The 18,516-nt window shown below is 40.2% G+C and overlaps 1 protein-coding gene across 1 annotated transcript in view; it reads right to left on the reverse strand.

Annotated features, from left to right (window-relative positions):
- LOC126273412 (uncharacterized) overlaps positions 1–18,516 on the reverse strand; it is a 125,071-nt gene that overhangs the window by 45,305 nt on the left and 61,250 nt on the right. Inside the window, exon 2 of the mRNA XM_049976963.1 lies at positions 16,147–16,228. Within this exon, the coding sequence (XP_049832920.1) occupies positions 16,147–16,228 (82 nt within the window). The remainder of the gene's footprint in view (positions 1–16,146; positions 16,229–18,516) is intronic.

An 18,516-nucleotide genomic window follows, 5' to 3' on the forward strand; every position in this document is an offset into this window, starting at 1 on the left:
CGATGGTCTTTATATAATTGTATGTAACTACGACCAGGAAGAGCTATAATAAATAGAAAATAAATAAAATAATAAATATAAAAATAGTAACAAAATAAAAAAATAAAAAATAAAATAATAAATATAAAAATAGTAACAAATAACTGAATTTCATGCATCACTTATTAATAACGGTAACTACGTAATAATGTAATATCGCTGATCCTTGTCATCCAAGCTGTCAGAAAAGTAGCACATGTGGAAACCAATTAAAATCAGATATACGTCTCAGTGTACGCTTTGGACAAAAGAATGGTTCTAAAAAGGACAGGATATGACATCAACGACCTACATATAAGGTAAAAACACCTAACGAAGTATCGCAGCTTTTCAGATCATAGTTACAGACCATTATATAAAGATCATCTCTTACTTACGTACGAGGGTGATTCAAATGAAAACCTTAAATTTGTAATAACAAATCGAAATTTTACGCCGTTTATCCTGTAAGTTGGTAAGCGTCCTACAAACAACGTGCAGAATGGCCTGTAAGTGGCAGCATAGTGCAGAGGCACACATACCGTCTCAGTATCAGTGTAAAGATGGCCGCCCCACTTGCGACTTGCACCGGGGAAGAACAGCGTTCTGTTATTCGGTTTTTGCGTAGTGAAGGTGTGAAACCTACTGAAATTCATCGATAAATGAAGATTCAGTACGGCAATGCATGTGTGTCACAGCAGAAGTCTACGATTGGAGTAGGAAGTTCGCAAACGGTGTGACTTCAGTGGAAGATGCTCCTCGTCCAGGTCAGGCACAACGAGTTGTGACTCCACAGAACATTACAACAGTTTAAGGCATAGTGAAGGAAAACCGCAGAGTGACACTGAGTGACATTGCAACATGTTTACAGATTAGTCATGGGTAAGCACACCACATTGTGCATGATGTGCTCCAGTTTCACTATATGTCTGCAAGATGGGTGTCACGTCAGCTGACTCCTGAAATGAGAGAACGACGTGTTGATGCTTGTGAAGAACTTCTTCGGCGCTTTGAACGACAAGGTGATGGCTTCCTTGCAAAAACCGTTACTGGGGACGAAACCTGGGTTCACTTCCACCAACCGGAAACGAAGAGAGCGAGGAAGGAATGGCACCATTCTTCATCACCAAAACCAATGAAGTTTCGGACAGAACCATCAGCAGGGAAGGTTACGCTGACTCTCTTTTTGGACGAAAAAGGCGTCATTTTGGAGCATTACATGCCTACAGGGACCACTGACACCAGTGCATCACACACAGATCTCCTAAAAAATCATGTGTGGCATACAATCAAATCAAAGCGACGTGGATTGCTGTCAGCAGGTGTCCTTTTGCAACACGACAATACAAGGCACCACACTGCCCGTACAACAGTTGCAACAACCACAGACTTGCATTTTGAGTGTCTTCCTCATCCACCATACTCACCAGACCTTGCCCCAAGTGATTTCCATATGTTTGGGCCACTCAAAGACGCAATGGGAGGAAAGAAGTTCCGTTCTGATGAAGAGGTACGCCACGCAGTGCATGAGTGGTTGCGCGGACTACCAAAAGAATTTTTTTCTAAAGGAATTTATGCACTTTGCAAGCGCTGGAGGACTTGGATTGAGCGTGGGGGAGATTATGTTGAAAAGTGATACAGCTTTGACCCACTTCTGCACAGTAAATAACATTTAAAGCCGGCCGATGTGACCGAGAGGTTCTAGGCGCTACAGTCTGGAACCGCGCGACCGCTACGGTCGCAGATTCGAATCATGCCTCGGGAATGAATGTGTGTGATGTCCTTAGGTTAGTTAGGTTTAAGTATTTCTAAGTTCTAGAGGACTGATGACCTCGGAAGTTCAATCCCATAGTGCTCAGAGTCATTTTTTTTTAATATTTAAAAAAATATTTAAGTTTTTAATTTGACTCACCCTCGTATTTACAGAGCAGCTGGTGATGCCAATGTGCCGAAATGGGCTCATCGTGAATGACATAAGCTACAAACAGTTTACAGAGCAGTGCAGCTGGCTATTATTCACAATAGTTTAACTTTTTCGCTTATATGTTTCAGTTGTATTGAAGACCAACATACAGAAAAAGGAAACTTTTCTACGCTAAATTTAATGGAGTATTATGAAGTGTAGACTGCTCTCCTTGCTAGCATTCACGTATTGTATGTTGCAGGTTCTTATGAATTTACAGATCTTCATAGATAAGAATTTCACATTGGAATATATGTACTGAACAGTATGGCTCTTGGTAAAAGTCAACCTTTGCCAGAATGTAATTCCGTAGGACATATTAAGGTAAAACTAACAACGTTATAAAGCTTTCACCATCGATGTCAGTGACAGTTTTGATTATTCTGTGCGTGAAATCAGCAACAATAATTTTCTGTTTTGGTCGTAAATGAAAGAGTTCCTAGAAAGTTTCTCATCCAACTTGAGTTGTAAAATTTTTAAAATATTTGAATTCAGTAAGCAGTTGATGATGAACTTTATCTGGCAGTGCCCCTCCACTGACTATGCACAGTTAGCAACGCCCATCTTTGCAACGGGATATTCTGCAATTTAGGCAGATGTAGCAGGCAGTGAAGTATCTGTGAGCTTTCGGGCGGAGATAAGGTGCATTTGCTCTTCTTTTTTAATTTGAAGTAAATGAGGGAAGACTATCAGAAAGGCTTTGCCAGGGCACCATTTAGAAAGCATCTACAGGCAGGTACACCGATTAAGTAATATTTTACACACTGGAATTTCTTTACTGCTTACAACCAACATCCTATATTCTTTTAAATAAGTGAAAATAAAATTTTGTAAATATTTCGTTGCGTTCAGGCAGGCTGCCCCAACAATGCAATATGCTCAGAAAATCACAAAATACTCGTACTTTACCTCCTGAAACATTTAAGCATTACCAAATAAGTATTAAGAAAGTATTGTGCGAAAAACTGTACACACTGCATTTTTTCCCTGCTCCTCATATTTTCTAAACCATTTACATTACATTATACACTAAAGAGCCAAAGAAACTGGTACACCTGCCTAAAACCCAATACCGCGTAGAGCCCCACAAGCACACAGAAGTGCCACAACACGACGTGGCATGTACTCGACTAATGTGAAGTAGTGCTGGAGGGAACTGACACCATGAATCTTGTAGGGCTGCCCAAAATCCGTAAGAGTACGATGTGGTGGAGATTTCTTCTGAACAGCAGCCTTCAAGGCATCCCAGATATGCTCAATAATGTCCGTGTCTGGGGAGTTTTGTGGCCAGCGGAAGTGTTTAAATTCAGAAGAGTGTTGCTGAAGCCACTCTGTAGCAATTCCGGACATTTGGCTTGTGCATTGTCCTGCTGCAATTGCCCAAATACGTCGAAATGCACAACTGACATGAATGGATATAGGTGATCAGACAGGATGCTTACATACGCGTCGCCTGTCAGAGTCGTATCTAGACGTATCAGCGGTCTTATATCACTACAACTGCACACGCACCAACTATTACAGAGACTCCACCAGCTTGAACAGTCCCCTGCTGAGATGCAGGGTCCATGATTTCATGAGGCTGTCTGCATACATGTACAGGTTCATCTGCTCGATACAGTTTGTAATGAGACTCGTCCGACCAGGCAACATGTTTGCTGCCATCAACGATCCAGCATCGGTGTTGACGGGCTGAGGCGAGGAGTAAAGCTTTCTGCCGTGCAGTCATCAAGGGTACACGAGTGGATGTTTGGCTCCGAAAGCCCGTATCGATGTTGTGTCGTTGGATGGTTCGCACGCTAACACTTGTTTATGGCCCAGCATTGAAATCTGCAGCAAAATGAGGAAGGGTTGCACGTCTGTCACATTGAACGATTCTTTTCAGTCGTCGTTGGTCCCGTTCTTGAAGGATCTTTTTCCAGCAGCTATAATGTCGGAGATCTGATGTTTTACCAGATTACTGATATTCACGGTACACTCATGAATGGTTGTACTGGAAAATCTCCACTTCATCGCTACTCGGAGATACAGTGTCTCATCCCTCGTGTGACGACTATATCACCACGTTCAAACTCACTTAAATCTTGATAACCTGCCATTGTAGCAGCGGTAGCCGATCTAACAACTGTGACAGACACTTGTCTCATATAGGCGTTGCAGACCGCAGCCTCGTATCCTGCCTGCTTGCGTATCTTTGTATTTGAATACGTATGCCTGCACCAGTTTCTCTGGCACTCAGTGTATGTTTCTCATAATGACTTTTTTGTCTTCTACGCAAGAAATAAATACTTCAACAAAGACTTTATTATATATGGAGACAGCAGCAGCTGCTCTCAAAAGAACAGAATACTGTTGATGACAGTACAGTTTTTCCCTGGAATAAATGATTACTGACTGAAACCCTCAGCTGCCGACAGGTGTTGTTGATATACCTCGTTGTGGACAGCTGAAAATGTGTGCCCAGATCGGGACTCGAACCCCGGATCTCCTGCTTACATGGCAGACTCTCTATCCATCTGAGCCACTGAGGACACAGATGAATAGCGCGACTGCAGGGACTTATCCCTTGCACGCTTACCATGAGACTCACATTCCCAACCGTCCACAATTCTACATATATAATATACCTTATAAACATTTCCCCATCCACTCATTACTCGCGCACGCTTTGGCAATTCCCGTAAGAGTTTGGGCAACCTGTGCGCATTCGCACAGACGAAGGTCAATGGCTAGGTAGCCTTCTAACTATATATATGAAGACAGTAGCTGCTCTCGAAAGGTTTAGGATATGGAACATTGCGACTATGATGCTCATTAACTTAAGTTCACATTTTCTGTATGTTTTGATTGTCCCTTTTACCTGACTGGTTTGTGAAATAAGACTTTTATGGAAGTGAAGCACTGCGAATATGAAATTTTGAATCAGCTGCCATGTATAGTGGTTTATAAATAACGTGACAAAAAAAAAGTGATGGACCAAGAAACTGGCAGTGTCTCCCACTTTACACACTCATACAAGTGGGGAGAAAATTAAGGTTTTGAACTATTCGTTTCCAAGAATAGAATGCGAAGAGCAAAAGTTTCTGAACTTAGTAGTTAGAGCAGCTCATTAACACTTTTCTTCTACTTCAAGTTTTCTTCATCATGGAACCCAAAAATGTTCAGTTTCTGTTTGTAAGGGGTCCGTAGGCCCTTACTATAATTTGCACTCGGCACAGGTCGATAGGGAGAACAATCGATTGTGACGTGTTGAGGGAACGAGTGTCGAGATGCGACAGTGTGGTTGATGGGAATGGTGTGTGTGTGTGTGTGTGTGTGTGTGTGTGTGTGTGGAGGCCATTGTTGGAATACAGGGTCTTTAACCGAGAAGGGTGTCACCATCGCCATGGTTAGACCCCTAAGTAATAGATTAACACCGGGAAACTGAGGAAGTATCATTATGAAAGTGATCAGTGACGTTACTAGTGCCGATATTTGGTCCACCGCGTCGGCCTGACCTTGGATTGCAGTGTTGGATGCAATGATGGATTAGCGTGTGACGATAATGGAAAATGAAGAAAGCCTGTGCTGAGATCAGCCGTAATTAGATATGTATGATGAAGGCAGTGGCTGTCTCCTTTTTGTGTTTTCAGAAGAATATAAGTTCGTAATTAGTAAAACTGTGGTGGTGTTCCATATTACCAGACATTCAGTATTATAGTATTGAACAGGACGAACTAGAAAGTAACAACTTCCGTAGCAGTAAATTCCGATTACCAGCCCCATTAGGTTCACGGTCATGTTAGTAATAAATATTGGACTGTTATTCGATCAGATCAGGTTGGGATAAAAACGGAGGTGTTGCACCTTGGCTTACCGTGAAAGTTCAAGTGCAATCTTCGAATGAATAGTAAAGAACAATAGGTAATTTTATCTTGCTTAACGCGAGAAAATATTTTCCAATTTCGGATGAAGACAGTATGCACACTTTAAATTCGGGCAATAAATTCATTCGGTTACATATGCACAGGTAGATGCAAAATTGAAACTTTAAAACAGTTTTTCGATGTGCAGGACCTTAAAAATGATTAGCGTAGTTAAAACAGCATAACCATAACCAATGTTGGACGGTGAACAATGTCTACACCATGTTTTGTTAAACTAAAAATCGCTTCAAGAAACAGTGCATCTTGAACAATACGAAGTAATAGCATCTTACGATTGTGAATAAACTGTTTTTTCGCCATATTAGATAGGAGTAGTAGTGTCGATAAACTGTGTTATAATGTGCAAACGCGTAAATCCGTGCGAAAAAATGTGAAAAGTGAACACCAAAGAAAGTCACGTGTGAACATTACCACAACAAAACGAGCCAAGAATTTGTCACTAAAGCTTTTAAAGAAGTGTTTAATAGTAATGTTATGACCTAAATTGCTTTTTGAATGATGAAAATCGAGCAACTTCATGTGGACCCATACACTGTTATGCAGGCGACAACTTATGTGGCGACGCAATTGTTGAATGACGTCACGCAGACCCGTGCAGCAGCTGCGTCAAAGAGATTCGATCCGCGAGGTGATTTCACACATCATCCCAATTGCCTGTGCAAGGAGTAGATCACACGCAGACGCACTACACTGGACAGCGACCAGCGCGACTTCGAGACACCGAGCACCAACCCGGCATCTAGCGGCCAAACTACAAACTACGCGCGCCTGCAGCGCTACGGAGCGGCTGACTGAGAACTACAACGCCTCACCACAGATTTTCAGCGTGACATCACGCGGCTCCGGCGTTAGTACAGCGCCGCGCCCACTTCAAACGTCAAAACATCGCTACTCGTGGTAACGTCAGTTGGTGAGTGAAGACAACTGCTTAGCGTAACATTAAATTGCAGTATACTATTTTCAGAATAAATATGTTGTTGTTGTTGTGGTCTTCAGTCCTGAGCCTGGTTTGATGCAGCTCTCCATGCTACTTTATCTTGTGGAAGCTTCTTCATCTCCCAGTACCTACTGCAACCTACATCCTTCTGAATCTACTTAGCGTAGTCATCTCTTGGTCTCCCTCTACGATTTTTACCCTCCACGCTGCCCTCCAATACGAAATTGGTGATCCCTTGATGCCTCAGAACATGTCCTACCAACCGATCCCTTCTTCTGGTCAAGTTGTGCCACAAACTTCTCTTCTCCCCATTCCTGTTCAATACTTCCTCATTAGTTATGTGATCTACCCATCTAATCTTCAGCATTCTTCTGTAGCACCACATTTCGAAAGCTTCTGTCCTCTTCTTGTACAAACTATTTATCGTCCATGTTTCACTTCCATACATGGCTACACTCCATACAAATACTTTCTGAAATGACTTCCTGACACTTAAATCTATAGTCGATGTTAGCAAATTTCTCTTCTTCAGAAACGCTTTCCTTGCCATTGCCAGTCTACATTTTATATCCTCTCTACATCCACCATAATCAGTTATTTTGCTCCCCAAATAGCAAAACTCCTTTACTACTTTAAGGGCCTCATTTCCTAATCTAAATCCCTCAGCATCACCAGACTTAATTCGACTACATTCCATTATCCTCGTTTTGCTTTTGTTGAAGTTCATCTTCTATCCTCCTTTCAAGACACTATCCATTCCGTTAAACTGCTCTTCCAAGTCCTTTGCTGTCTCTGACAGAAATACGATGTATCGGCGAACCTCAACATTTTGATTTCTTCCCCACGGATTTTAATACCTTCTCAGAATTTTTCTTTTGTTTCCTTCACTGCTTGCTCAATATACAGATTGAATAACATCGGGGAGAGGCTACAATCCTGTCTTACTCCCTTCCCGACCACTGCTTCCCTTTCATGTCCCTCGACTCTTATAACTGCTATCTGGTTTCTGTACAAATTGTAAATAGCCTTTCGCTCCCTGTATTTTTCCCCTGCCACCTTTAGAATTTGAAAGAGAGTATTCCAATCAACATTGTCAAAAGCTTTCTCTAAGTCTACAAATGCTAAAAACATAGGTTTGCCCTTCCTTAATCTAGCTGCTAAGGTAAGTCGTAGGGTCAGTATTGCCTCACGTGTTCCAACGTTTCTACGTAATCCAAACTGATCTTCCCCGAGGTCGGCTAGTACTAGTTTTTCCATTCGTCTGTAAAGAATTCGCATTAGTATTTTGCTGCTGTGACTTATTAAACTGATATTTCGGTAATTTTCACATCTGTCAACTCCTGCTTTCTTTGGGATTGGAATTATTATATTCTTCTTGAAGTCTGAGGGTATTTCGCCTGACTCGTACATCTTGCTCACCAGATGGTAGAGTTTTGTCAGGACTGGCTCTCCCAAGGGTGTTTCAGTGCTCTGTCAAACTCTTCACGCAGTATCGTATCTCCCATTTCATCTTCATCTACATCCTCTTCCATTTCCATAATATTGTCCTCAAGTACATCGCCCTTGTATAGACCCTCTATATAGTCCTACCACCTTTCTGCTTTCCCTTCTTTGCTTAGAACTGGGTTTCCATCTGAGCCCTTGATGTTCATACAAGTGTTTCTCTATTCTCCAAAGGTCTCTTTAATTTTTCTGTAGGCAGTACCCACATTACCCCTAGTGAGATAAGACTCTACATCCTTACATTAGTCCTCTAGCCATCCCTGCTTAGCCATTTTGCACTTCCTGTTGATCTCATTTTTGAGACGTCTGTATTTCTTTTTGCCTGCTTCATTTACAGCATTTTTATATTTTCTCCTTTCATCAATTAAATTCAATATTTCTTCTATTACCCAAGGTTTTCTACTAGCCCTCGTCTTTTTACCTACTTGATCCTCTGCTGCCTTCACCACTTCATCCCTCAGAGCTACCCATTCTTCTTCTACCTTATTTCTTTCCCCCATTCCTGTCAATTGCTCCCTTATGCTCTCCGTGAAACTCTGTACAACCTCTGGTTCTTTTAGTTTATCCAGGTCCCATCTCCTTAAATTCCCACTTTTTTGCAGTTTCTTTAGTTTTAATCTACAGGTCATAACCAATAGATTGTGGTCAGAGTCCACATCCGCCCCTGGAAATGTCTTACAATTTAAAACCTGGTTCCTAAATCTCTGTCTTACCATTGTATAATCTATCTGAAACCTGTCAGTATCTCCAGGCTTCTTCCATGCATACAGCCAGAATAAATAAACAGTTTCAAACTGTGTTTTGCGTTAGGACAAGTGCCCAATTACAGTAATTTCAGAGAATTTTACGAAACATACTCTGAAATATAGCATGCCTATTTATGCATGCTGCGTTGTCTAAACGGTGATTATACTCATATGCTCATTGTTTTCTGAGATTTTACGTTTATAGATTTAATGAATGGTGTGATTTGTCTTATTTAAACCATTTTACATAAACTGTGTATGTGAAAACATTTGAATTTATTAGGTTTTGAGAGTCGTTATGTTCAGTACTCATAGGTATTTTATCAGTTTTGGGATTAACTGAAGATACTGCAGTTACTGTTTGATTGATTTAGCGGTAATTAGTAGTGTTTTGGGTTACAAGAGGTTCTTTTACATTACTTGTCTGTGCAATAAAAATAAACCAAACATGTCTACCAAGATAAGGAGGTTTGTGAGGCAGTAGGTGAAATGAAAAGGATAGGACAGGAAGACACAGATGATTCGAGAATCAGTGATTATGGACTGTCATTAGAAAGCCCATCAGCACATTGAACTAGTTACCCAAGGACACCGGGACATATGACGAGAGATAAGCCAGTTTCAGAGGGTGAGGATATATGGTCGATGTTAGCAGACTTGTTAAAGGAAACCAAGGCAACAAAAGAAAGGGAAGAAATTTTCCTCAAATCATTAAAGGAAGATTTACAAGAAACCAAAGAAAGCATAGAAGAATCATTTAAGGAAACTCTAGCACAAGAGATCAAAACATCGCAAATGAAGATAGAATATAATCTGAAGAAGGAAATGCAGGAGTTACAAGAACGACTGAAGATAGACATTAACAAGAGAGAGAGTAAGCCACAGAAGAGCATAGACCAAGTCCAGGGAGATGTGGAGAAGATGGAAGGAAAGTTAACAAAAAAGAAAGAAGATGATATTAAAGAAACTAAAGCTGAATTGGAAGAAAGGATCACCAAAGTGGAAACAAATTGCAATCATCAAATTGCCGAGGTAATGCAGATGCAGAAACAATGCAATGATGTGGTTAAGGGGATAGGAATAGGCAAAACCAACTGGCTGTCAATCTGAAAAATGCAATGGAGGTCAGGCAATTACAACATGGTGTGCAACAATTGGAGAGCATGACAGAAGAAATTGATAAACGAATTAGAAATGCAACTTTAACTATTGGGGAAGGTAGAGTCATTACCTTGATGAGCGGTGATGGTAGATATGTCCAAAACAATACAGGCCAGAAGTTTAACCCAAAAGGAGTGTTGCACCCAATGATATTTATGAAATGGCTAAAAGGAGTTTTCCCAGCCATTTCAAAGACGCAGACATGATTCAGTTTGCAATAGATAGGATGGAAGGTGAGGCCTTCACTTGGGGAAGCAGGAAGAAGGAAGGGATTACTAATTACGATCAGTTTGAAGGGGAATTCTAGAAGAAATACTGGCCCAAAAGTCATCAGTGTGCAGCACTTGAGGACCAACTGCACCACAAGTCACTTAATACATGGAGAGGAACGTTGAGAGAGTTTGCCAAACATTTGTGAGAATTAAACAAGACCTTGGAACAACCCCTGAGTGACGACACAATGATATCAGCGATAAAAAGAAGATTGAGCCGGAGAATGCCAGAAACTGTATCCGGGAGCCTAATTAAAGATAGGGAGGCCTTGATGGAGATACTGGAACAGTTGGAATCTGTTCGATCACAGGAACACAACCAAGCTAAGGATCAAAGCCGAGAGGGAAGTAGTGACCAAAGGAATCATTTTAATAATTCGTCTAATTATAGAGGAAGAGGTGGTGGCCATAGGTATAGGAACCATGGTGGTGAACAGCAATGGAGAAATGATTGGAGAAGGAGTGAAGAACCAAGAGATCATCAGAGAGGAAGGGATAGGCAAATGAATGACACAGTGCATATAGAAGAGGCGGAGAGACCGGAAAACTGAATGATACTCCAGATGAGGTCTGGTCAGGAGTGAGAGCTACAAGGACCAGAATAATCGTACTAAGACATGACAATGGTGGAGATCTAAGAGGAGATCTACTGGAGGAAAGAAGTAGGATTCCCAAAGAACCCATACTACCCATGATAGGGATCAAGCTATGTGGACTGAATATTGAGGCATTAGTTGACACAGGAAGTGAAGCATGTGTAATATCTAAGAGGCTATATGAACAGGTACTGAAAGCAAACATTAGCCTACCTAGTTTCCCGGTGAGTGGAGTGAGAATTGTGAATGCTTTGGGTGCAAGGAGTAAACCTATTAAAGAACAAGTGTTGATTACCTTCGAGATAGAGGGAGAAGAATACAAAGCAACATTTTTGGTGGTGGCTGGGCTGAACATGTCAATTATTTTAGGAATAGATTGGTTGAATTACGTTGAAGCGATAGTGAGTTTTGATGAAGGTACTATCAAGGTCAAAGGAAGAAAGAGAGAAGAGAAGAGGTTAAAGTTTGCTGAGGGTAGAGCAATAAAAGAAGAGGAAGAATTTAAAAGGATAAGTTTGTGTTACGAAGAGGAACCCACAGTAGTATACAGGGAAGAGGAACTAGAAGAAGAAGTGTTGGTGTACTTTGAGGGATTAACACGAGAGGGTCGACATGAAGAGGATAAGATCAGTAAAAAGTTGGAGGAAATGGCACACCTAGATGAGGAGAGTAAGAGGAATTTAGCCACAGTGTTATACAGGCGTCGTAAGGTATTTTCTCAACGGCCAGGTATCATGAAAGGGGTGGAGTGTAAGCTAAAGAACCATAAACCGTTCAATATAAAACAGTATTCCATTCTCCAGGTGAAAAGAAGAGCGGTAGATGAGGAGATACAGATGATGATGGACCTTGGTATTGTAGAAAGAGCCAACAGTCAATATAACAACCCCCTATTTGTTGTTGATAAGAAGGATGGAAAGGTGAGGATAGTTTTAGATGCATGGAAGGTGAACAAGATCATCGAGATGCAGCGGGACAAGCCTGAGACATAGAAGAACTGATTCAAACTGATTAACCAGTTTGAGAAAGACTATTTTCAGAAGGTGAATCTTGAGTGATAATGGGTCACCATTTAGGTCAATGGAGTGGACAGAGATGCTAAGCAAATTGCCATTTCTAGGTATAGGCCAGCTTCTAACCCTGCAGAACGAACAATGAAAGAATTGAATCGTTTATGCCGAACATACTGCTATAGGAAGCATGGTTCATGGAAAGAATATTTGGAAGAATTTGAGCGGGTCAGGAATCACCTCCTGCACGAATCTACAGGGTTTGCACCATGTGAAGTATTGCTCAATCACAAACCCAACAGTATTTTTTGCGAGTTGCTAGTCTACCCACCAGGAAGTTCATTGACCTGGGAAAGGAAATTGGAACTAGTGGAATTAAGTGTGAATCAGAAGACTAGGAAAAGACAGGAAAGACATGACAAGCTAGTGAAACCGATAACTTACTGAGTGGGAGACTTAGTACTAGTAAAGGTTCACGCAAAATCAAAGAAAATAAACTCTGAAATACACAGATTCAACCACATTTATAAGGGACCATACAGGATTATAAAAATTGGACATCCTAACAAGGTGGAGTTGGAATATGCACTGACAAAGAGGGTGCATGTTAAGGAACATGTGGAAAACATAAAAAGGTACTACTCAGACAAGAACAGGGATAACCCAGATGAGGAAGTGGAATTCGATCATGGCGAATGCCTGAATTGGGGAGTTCAAGCTCCATGATGTAGTTGAGTAAGACATGTTTGGAACACTTAGTTGTTAATTAGACATTTGAAAAAAGGGAATGTTTATTTGCATTGTATTTTCTGATGTATTATAAATAGAGCTTCATATGTCATATCGACAATTACTTGAGAATGGGTGTAAAACCTATAACAACTAAAATGTAATATAATAACTCATATGTCATGTGTTCACATAATAATTTTGATTGTATGTTGTGTGTTACATTCAATATGGACTGTAGAGGATTATTGCTGCTTGATGGAAAATTGTGATTTGGACAATGTCATGTTTGTGAGATGTAATAACCTTTTGTAGAATATTACTATGGAGGCAGTCCACTACCAGAATCGAGGGATTATTTGGTAAATTGTAATTTCATTAATTATTTACACTGTGTGTTTTGTTCGGGTGAAATAATATCTAATTTTCTTGCTGATTCTTTTACGCCAGAGGCTACAAAGAAGTCTTCTAGGGTGGGGATGTAAGGGGTCCGTAGGCCCTTACTATAACTTTGCACTCGGCACAGGTCGATAGGGCGAACAATCGATTATGACGTGTTGAGAGAGCATGTGTCAAGATGCGACAGTGTGGTTGACAGGAATGGTGTGTGTGTGGAGGCCATTGTTGGAATACAGGGTCTTTAACCGAGAAGGGTGTCACCATCGCGATGGTTAGACCCCTAAGTAATAGATTAACACCGGGAAAGTGAAGAAGTATCATTATGAAAGTGATCAGTGACGTTACTAGTACCAATATTTGGTTTCGCGTCTACTGCGCCGGCCTAATCTTGGATTGCAGTGTTGGATTCAGTGATGGATTAGCGTGTGGCGATAATGGAAAATGAAGAAAGCCTGTGCTGAGATTGGCCATAATTAGATATGTATGACAAAGGTAGTGGCTGTCTCCTTTTTGTGTTTTGAGAAGAATATAAGTTCGTAATTAGTAAAACTGTCTTGGTGTTCCTTATTACCAGAAATTCAGTATTATAGTATTGAACAGGATAAACTGGAAAGTAACAGCTTCTGTAGCAGTCAATTCCAGTTACCAGCCCCATTAGGTTCACGGTCATGTTAATAATAAATATTTGAGTGCTATTCGATCAGATCAGGTTAGGATAAAAACGGAGGTGTTACATGTTCACGTATTGCATTAATTAATTTGGCGATTATTATTGTTATTATTATTTTTATTTTTTTATGGAGAACTTAATGTGACTCCCCAACAAAAGTAGCAACTGTCAGTACAATACTTCATTCAATATGGAGGCCAGGAGTGACGTATTGCCAAACTATCTGTAGCAGCGCAAGACCATCAGCATGCGTAATGTATTTGTACATCACTCTCAACTGCTAATACACATCAGATCGCACACTGACCAAACTGTTGCTGTCTATAAGATTTGTCAGTTTCTAAGCAACACAGATACTAGGTAGTGGCGAGTTTCACTTACAAATAAAATAAAGTAAAAATGAATGATATCTACGTTATTTTAAATATGAAAACAATACTGACTTAAAAAATAAGATTCTAATACCAAAGTTTGTGTACTATCCGTACGTATGCACTATCATGTGTAAGAATGTTGAAAAAATTCCTAGGCGCACATGAAGATGTAAGTAACCTGTGTATATGTTGGCAGCGCTATAGACTGTGTTAATATCGCTGACAGCACTCTCCGCCCTCGGCAAGAGATTCTGTGGTTGGACGGACTAGTAGCAGTTAGAAAGTGGATAGGGAAGTGTATGGGCATGGTATCCTTAGTGGAGACACTGTGTTGGTAGGACAAGCATTGTTAAGTGAAAGGAAATGATGTGTTTATAAGAAGATATGCAAGGAAATGTATGATGATGGACGTCTGGTTGATAATGTTTGGCCAGTGGAATTATTGACAACTGTATAATCTTTGGAACTGGATGTCACAGGAATAAGGTAAAATTTTCTAAATACATTGTTTGCTCTTCAACAGAATCCTTTCTTTTGGTACCTGTATGCCTCCTAGTAGTTAGTCTATAGTAGTTACAATCTTTTCATTTAACTGGCAATAGTTGCTACTTGCTGTAGTTTGTGTTATGAAGAATTTCTGTGAGTTAAGTGAAAATTACGGAACTATCAGTTTAATAAGTCGCGGCTCCAAAATACTAACACGAATTATTTACAGATGAAGGGAAAAACTGATAGAAGCCGACCTCGGGGAAGATCAGTTTGGATTCTGTAGAAATTTTGGAACACGTGAGGCAATACTGACCTTACGAATTATCTTAGAAGATAGATTAAGGAAAGGTAAACCTACGTTTCTAGCATTTGTAGACTTAGAGAAACCTTTTGACAATGTAGACTGGAATACTCTCTTTCAAATTCTAAAGGTGGTAGGTCTAAAATAAAGGGAACGAAAGGCTATTTACAATTTGTACAGAAACCAGATGGCAGTTGCAAGAGTCTAGAGGCATGAAAGGGAAGCAGTTATTCAATATGTATATTGAACAAGCAGTAAAGGAAACAAAAGAAAAATTTCGAGTAGTTATTAAAATCCAGTTAGATGAAATAAAAACGTTGAGGTTCGCCGATGACATTGTAATTCTCTGAGACAGGAACTGACCTAGGAGAGCAGCTGAACGGTATGGACAGTGTCTTGAAAGGTGGATATAAGATGAGCATCAACAAAAGCAGAGAAATTTGTGGCACAACTTGACAAGGGGAAGGGACCCGTTGGTAGGACATGTCCAGCGGCATCAAGGAATCACAAATTTAGCGTTGGAGGGCAGCGTGGAGGGTAAAAATCGTAGAGGGAGACCAAAAGATGAATACACTAAGCAATTCAGAAGGATGTAGGTTGCAGTAGGTACTGGGAGATGAAGAAGCTTGCACAAGATATATTAGCATGGAGAGCTGCATCAAACCAGTCTCAGGACTGAAGACCACAACAACAACAACAAGTGATTTATGAAAAATAATGGGGTATGCACTGTTGGGATTTGTGACTGAAATGAGCTTAGGGAATTAAGAGAATTGGATGTAGTTTCATATTTCTTTAATTTTATATTTTTTGGATTTGTGTTATTATTAGGATTCCTCACAGTTAAGTGCCATTCTTTTGTGTTAATGACTGGAAGTCATGTAGTTAATGTACAGCAGTCAGATCGCATTGGGCTTGTATATTTTGGTTAATAAATGAATAGGTTAAGTTTGGGTTGCCTGTGTCGCAGAAAATTCTGTAGGTCAGTGCTTAATAAAAAAAATTAAAGAGGTAGTTTCAACGTGGGTGAGTCAGCTGGCTGCGGTACAAACCTCTCTGACAGCGGACAGCAGAGTTGATCGTAGCAGCATACATAGTGAGCAGCGCATAAGTCGCCTGCCGGACACTTGAGGCCTGGAACAGAGAACAGAAACTGTCTCAAGCACGAGCCAACTCCCACCAGCAGGTCCTCGTCTAGGTGTCTGCAGTGCAAGCAGCACGCTCATTGAGGCGGAGAAGATGGACAGGAAGAGGATTTCTTACGAGTGCCACAAACAGACCAAGGTTCTTCGATATCCACATTTATTAAATGTTTAATAAGTCAGAAGAATGCGGCAAATCATACTGCTTTTGGTTAACTAGCTTATTATGAATAAAAGATGGACACCAGTTACGTAATATTTAACAATAACTATTATCCAAGTAACCGGTTTTCGGGTGTTAGGCCACTATAAGGTACTAGGATAAATATTTATCGGAAAAATGCATCACAATCATTAACTATTTCTATTTGATCCGTAATGGACTAGGCACACTACTCTAACACGCTCTATGCTAGTGCATCACTTTCACCTTTCTTTTCATTTTATGTCGAATAAGGTACCTTCCAAATACTTTCTGTCTAGCTCCCACCAACTGTCATTCGTTCTGAAAATGAGCTTTGATATATGCCAGTAGAATGTGTTCTGGTATGGTCTTTGGCTTACATTACAGAGATTACACTGCACTGTATTACTTCTTTGGTTTCTTGTCTTTTTGTACGTAATTACGTTAACTGTGCTGCAATGAGCACACACACTTTTGTGGGACATGTTGTATTCTTTTCTTGTACATATTATGACTCTTTATTTTCTATAATTCAGAATAGAATATGATTTATGCATTCATATGATCTGTTTTTGCCTTGTAAGTATCCATGAACAGATTACGCTTATGTACCTACTGTGATATTTGTATTTTATACACTGATGGAAAAAACTGCGACATCAGAAAATAATTAATGTAGAGTAATGAAATTTCGGAAATAAATTTCAATAGGTGACATATTTAAGTGATTTACCTCGCAGTAAAATCAGAGGTTAAAGCCCATTGCCCGATCGCATGGCATAGCAGGCAACCCTTGTCAGGGAACGGCCACCAGGCGGCAACAGCGTCATACCCTTACTTGTGGAATCAACCACTAGATGGCACTGCGTTCTGTGAAATATGTGGCAACATTGGCCGAACGCGTGCAGCTTTCCACTATTTGGCGTCTGTGGGTCAGCTGTTTCCGACATACCAGTGGTAGTGGGTCGAGTCGTCATGCCGGGGGCCAGCGAGTATATCAACTTTGGAAGGAGTAGACGGACAAATCCTGAACTAAAAATGTTCAGATTTCCTCTCAAAGATAAAGAAAGTGAAGTGGATTTTAAATTCAGGTAAATCAATAAATTAGTTACGAGTAAGAATTAATAAAGAGCCCTAAGCATTCGATCCTATCTAAATTTTGTCGATCTTATATTCTGATGTAACGTGGCAGCTCTTCCTGTACAAGAATCATATCATATAATTTTTAAATGAAATCTTTGCTGCGATTTGGACTTTTTAAAACTATTTATTCACATCACTATCGTAATTTTGGCTGTAGAGGCATTTGTGTGTGCAATGTGAAAACTGAAATCAATATAAGATGTGGATAACAAAATGCAAAGCATAGTGTGGTAACATTTGGTAAACAATTTAAGAAGCATTACCTTACAAGACCGTTCCCTTGGTACTTTAAAATGGCTCTAGAGCTGAAATCACAACAGTGAAATATATGAATAATAGCCATCATCTAACTGCTAGGTCATCGGTCCCACTAAATCGTGGTATATACTAGAGCGAACGAAGTGAACGAGTGTAAAACCTCGTTTACACTGCTGCAAATGAGTATTCATAGATAATTCGCCAATGTTCACTGTCATTCGTTTATACATGTGAACAAGTGTTTATACTGGAAGGAAGGGAAGAGAATAGAAGAGAACGAGCATAGCATGCAAACTATAGACGCTGCCTATTTTAATTTTTTTTATCTGTGCACTAATAACCCTCACACAGCTTTCACTCGAAAACAACACTACTTATAGTAACAGGTCTCCGCGAGTGCGGATATCCCCAGTAATAACTGTGTTGCAGATAAAAGCGTACATCTGTTGCGAATATTTGCGGGTTATCTTTAAACTGTACAAAGTACATTTTTAACATAATTATGGTTTGCCATCTGTGGCTTTTCAAAGTTGACACCGCCAAAATATGCTCGGAAAACACGCTTTCATTTGTATATTACAACGTAGCAACCCCCTTTCGACAACAATCCAAAATTCATCGTTTTGTGCCACTCTTATATCATTTACAATAAGTTACATGCAAAGTAAAAGAAGTTAAATTTGAAATGACTGTCA

Source organism: Schistocerca gregaria, chromosome 5 (assembly GCF_023897955.1).
Source record: "Schistocerca gregaria isolate iqSchGreg1 chromosome 5, iqSchGreg1.2, whole genome shotgun sequence".
Taxonomy (NCBI): domain Eukaryota; kingdom Metazoa; phylum Arthropoda; class Insecta; order Orthoptera; family Acrididae; genus Schistocerca; species Schistocerca gregaria.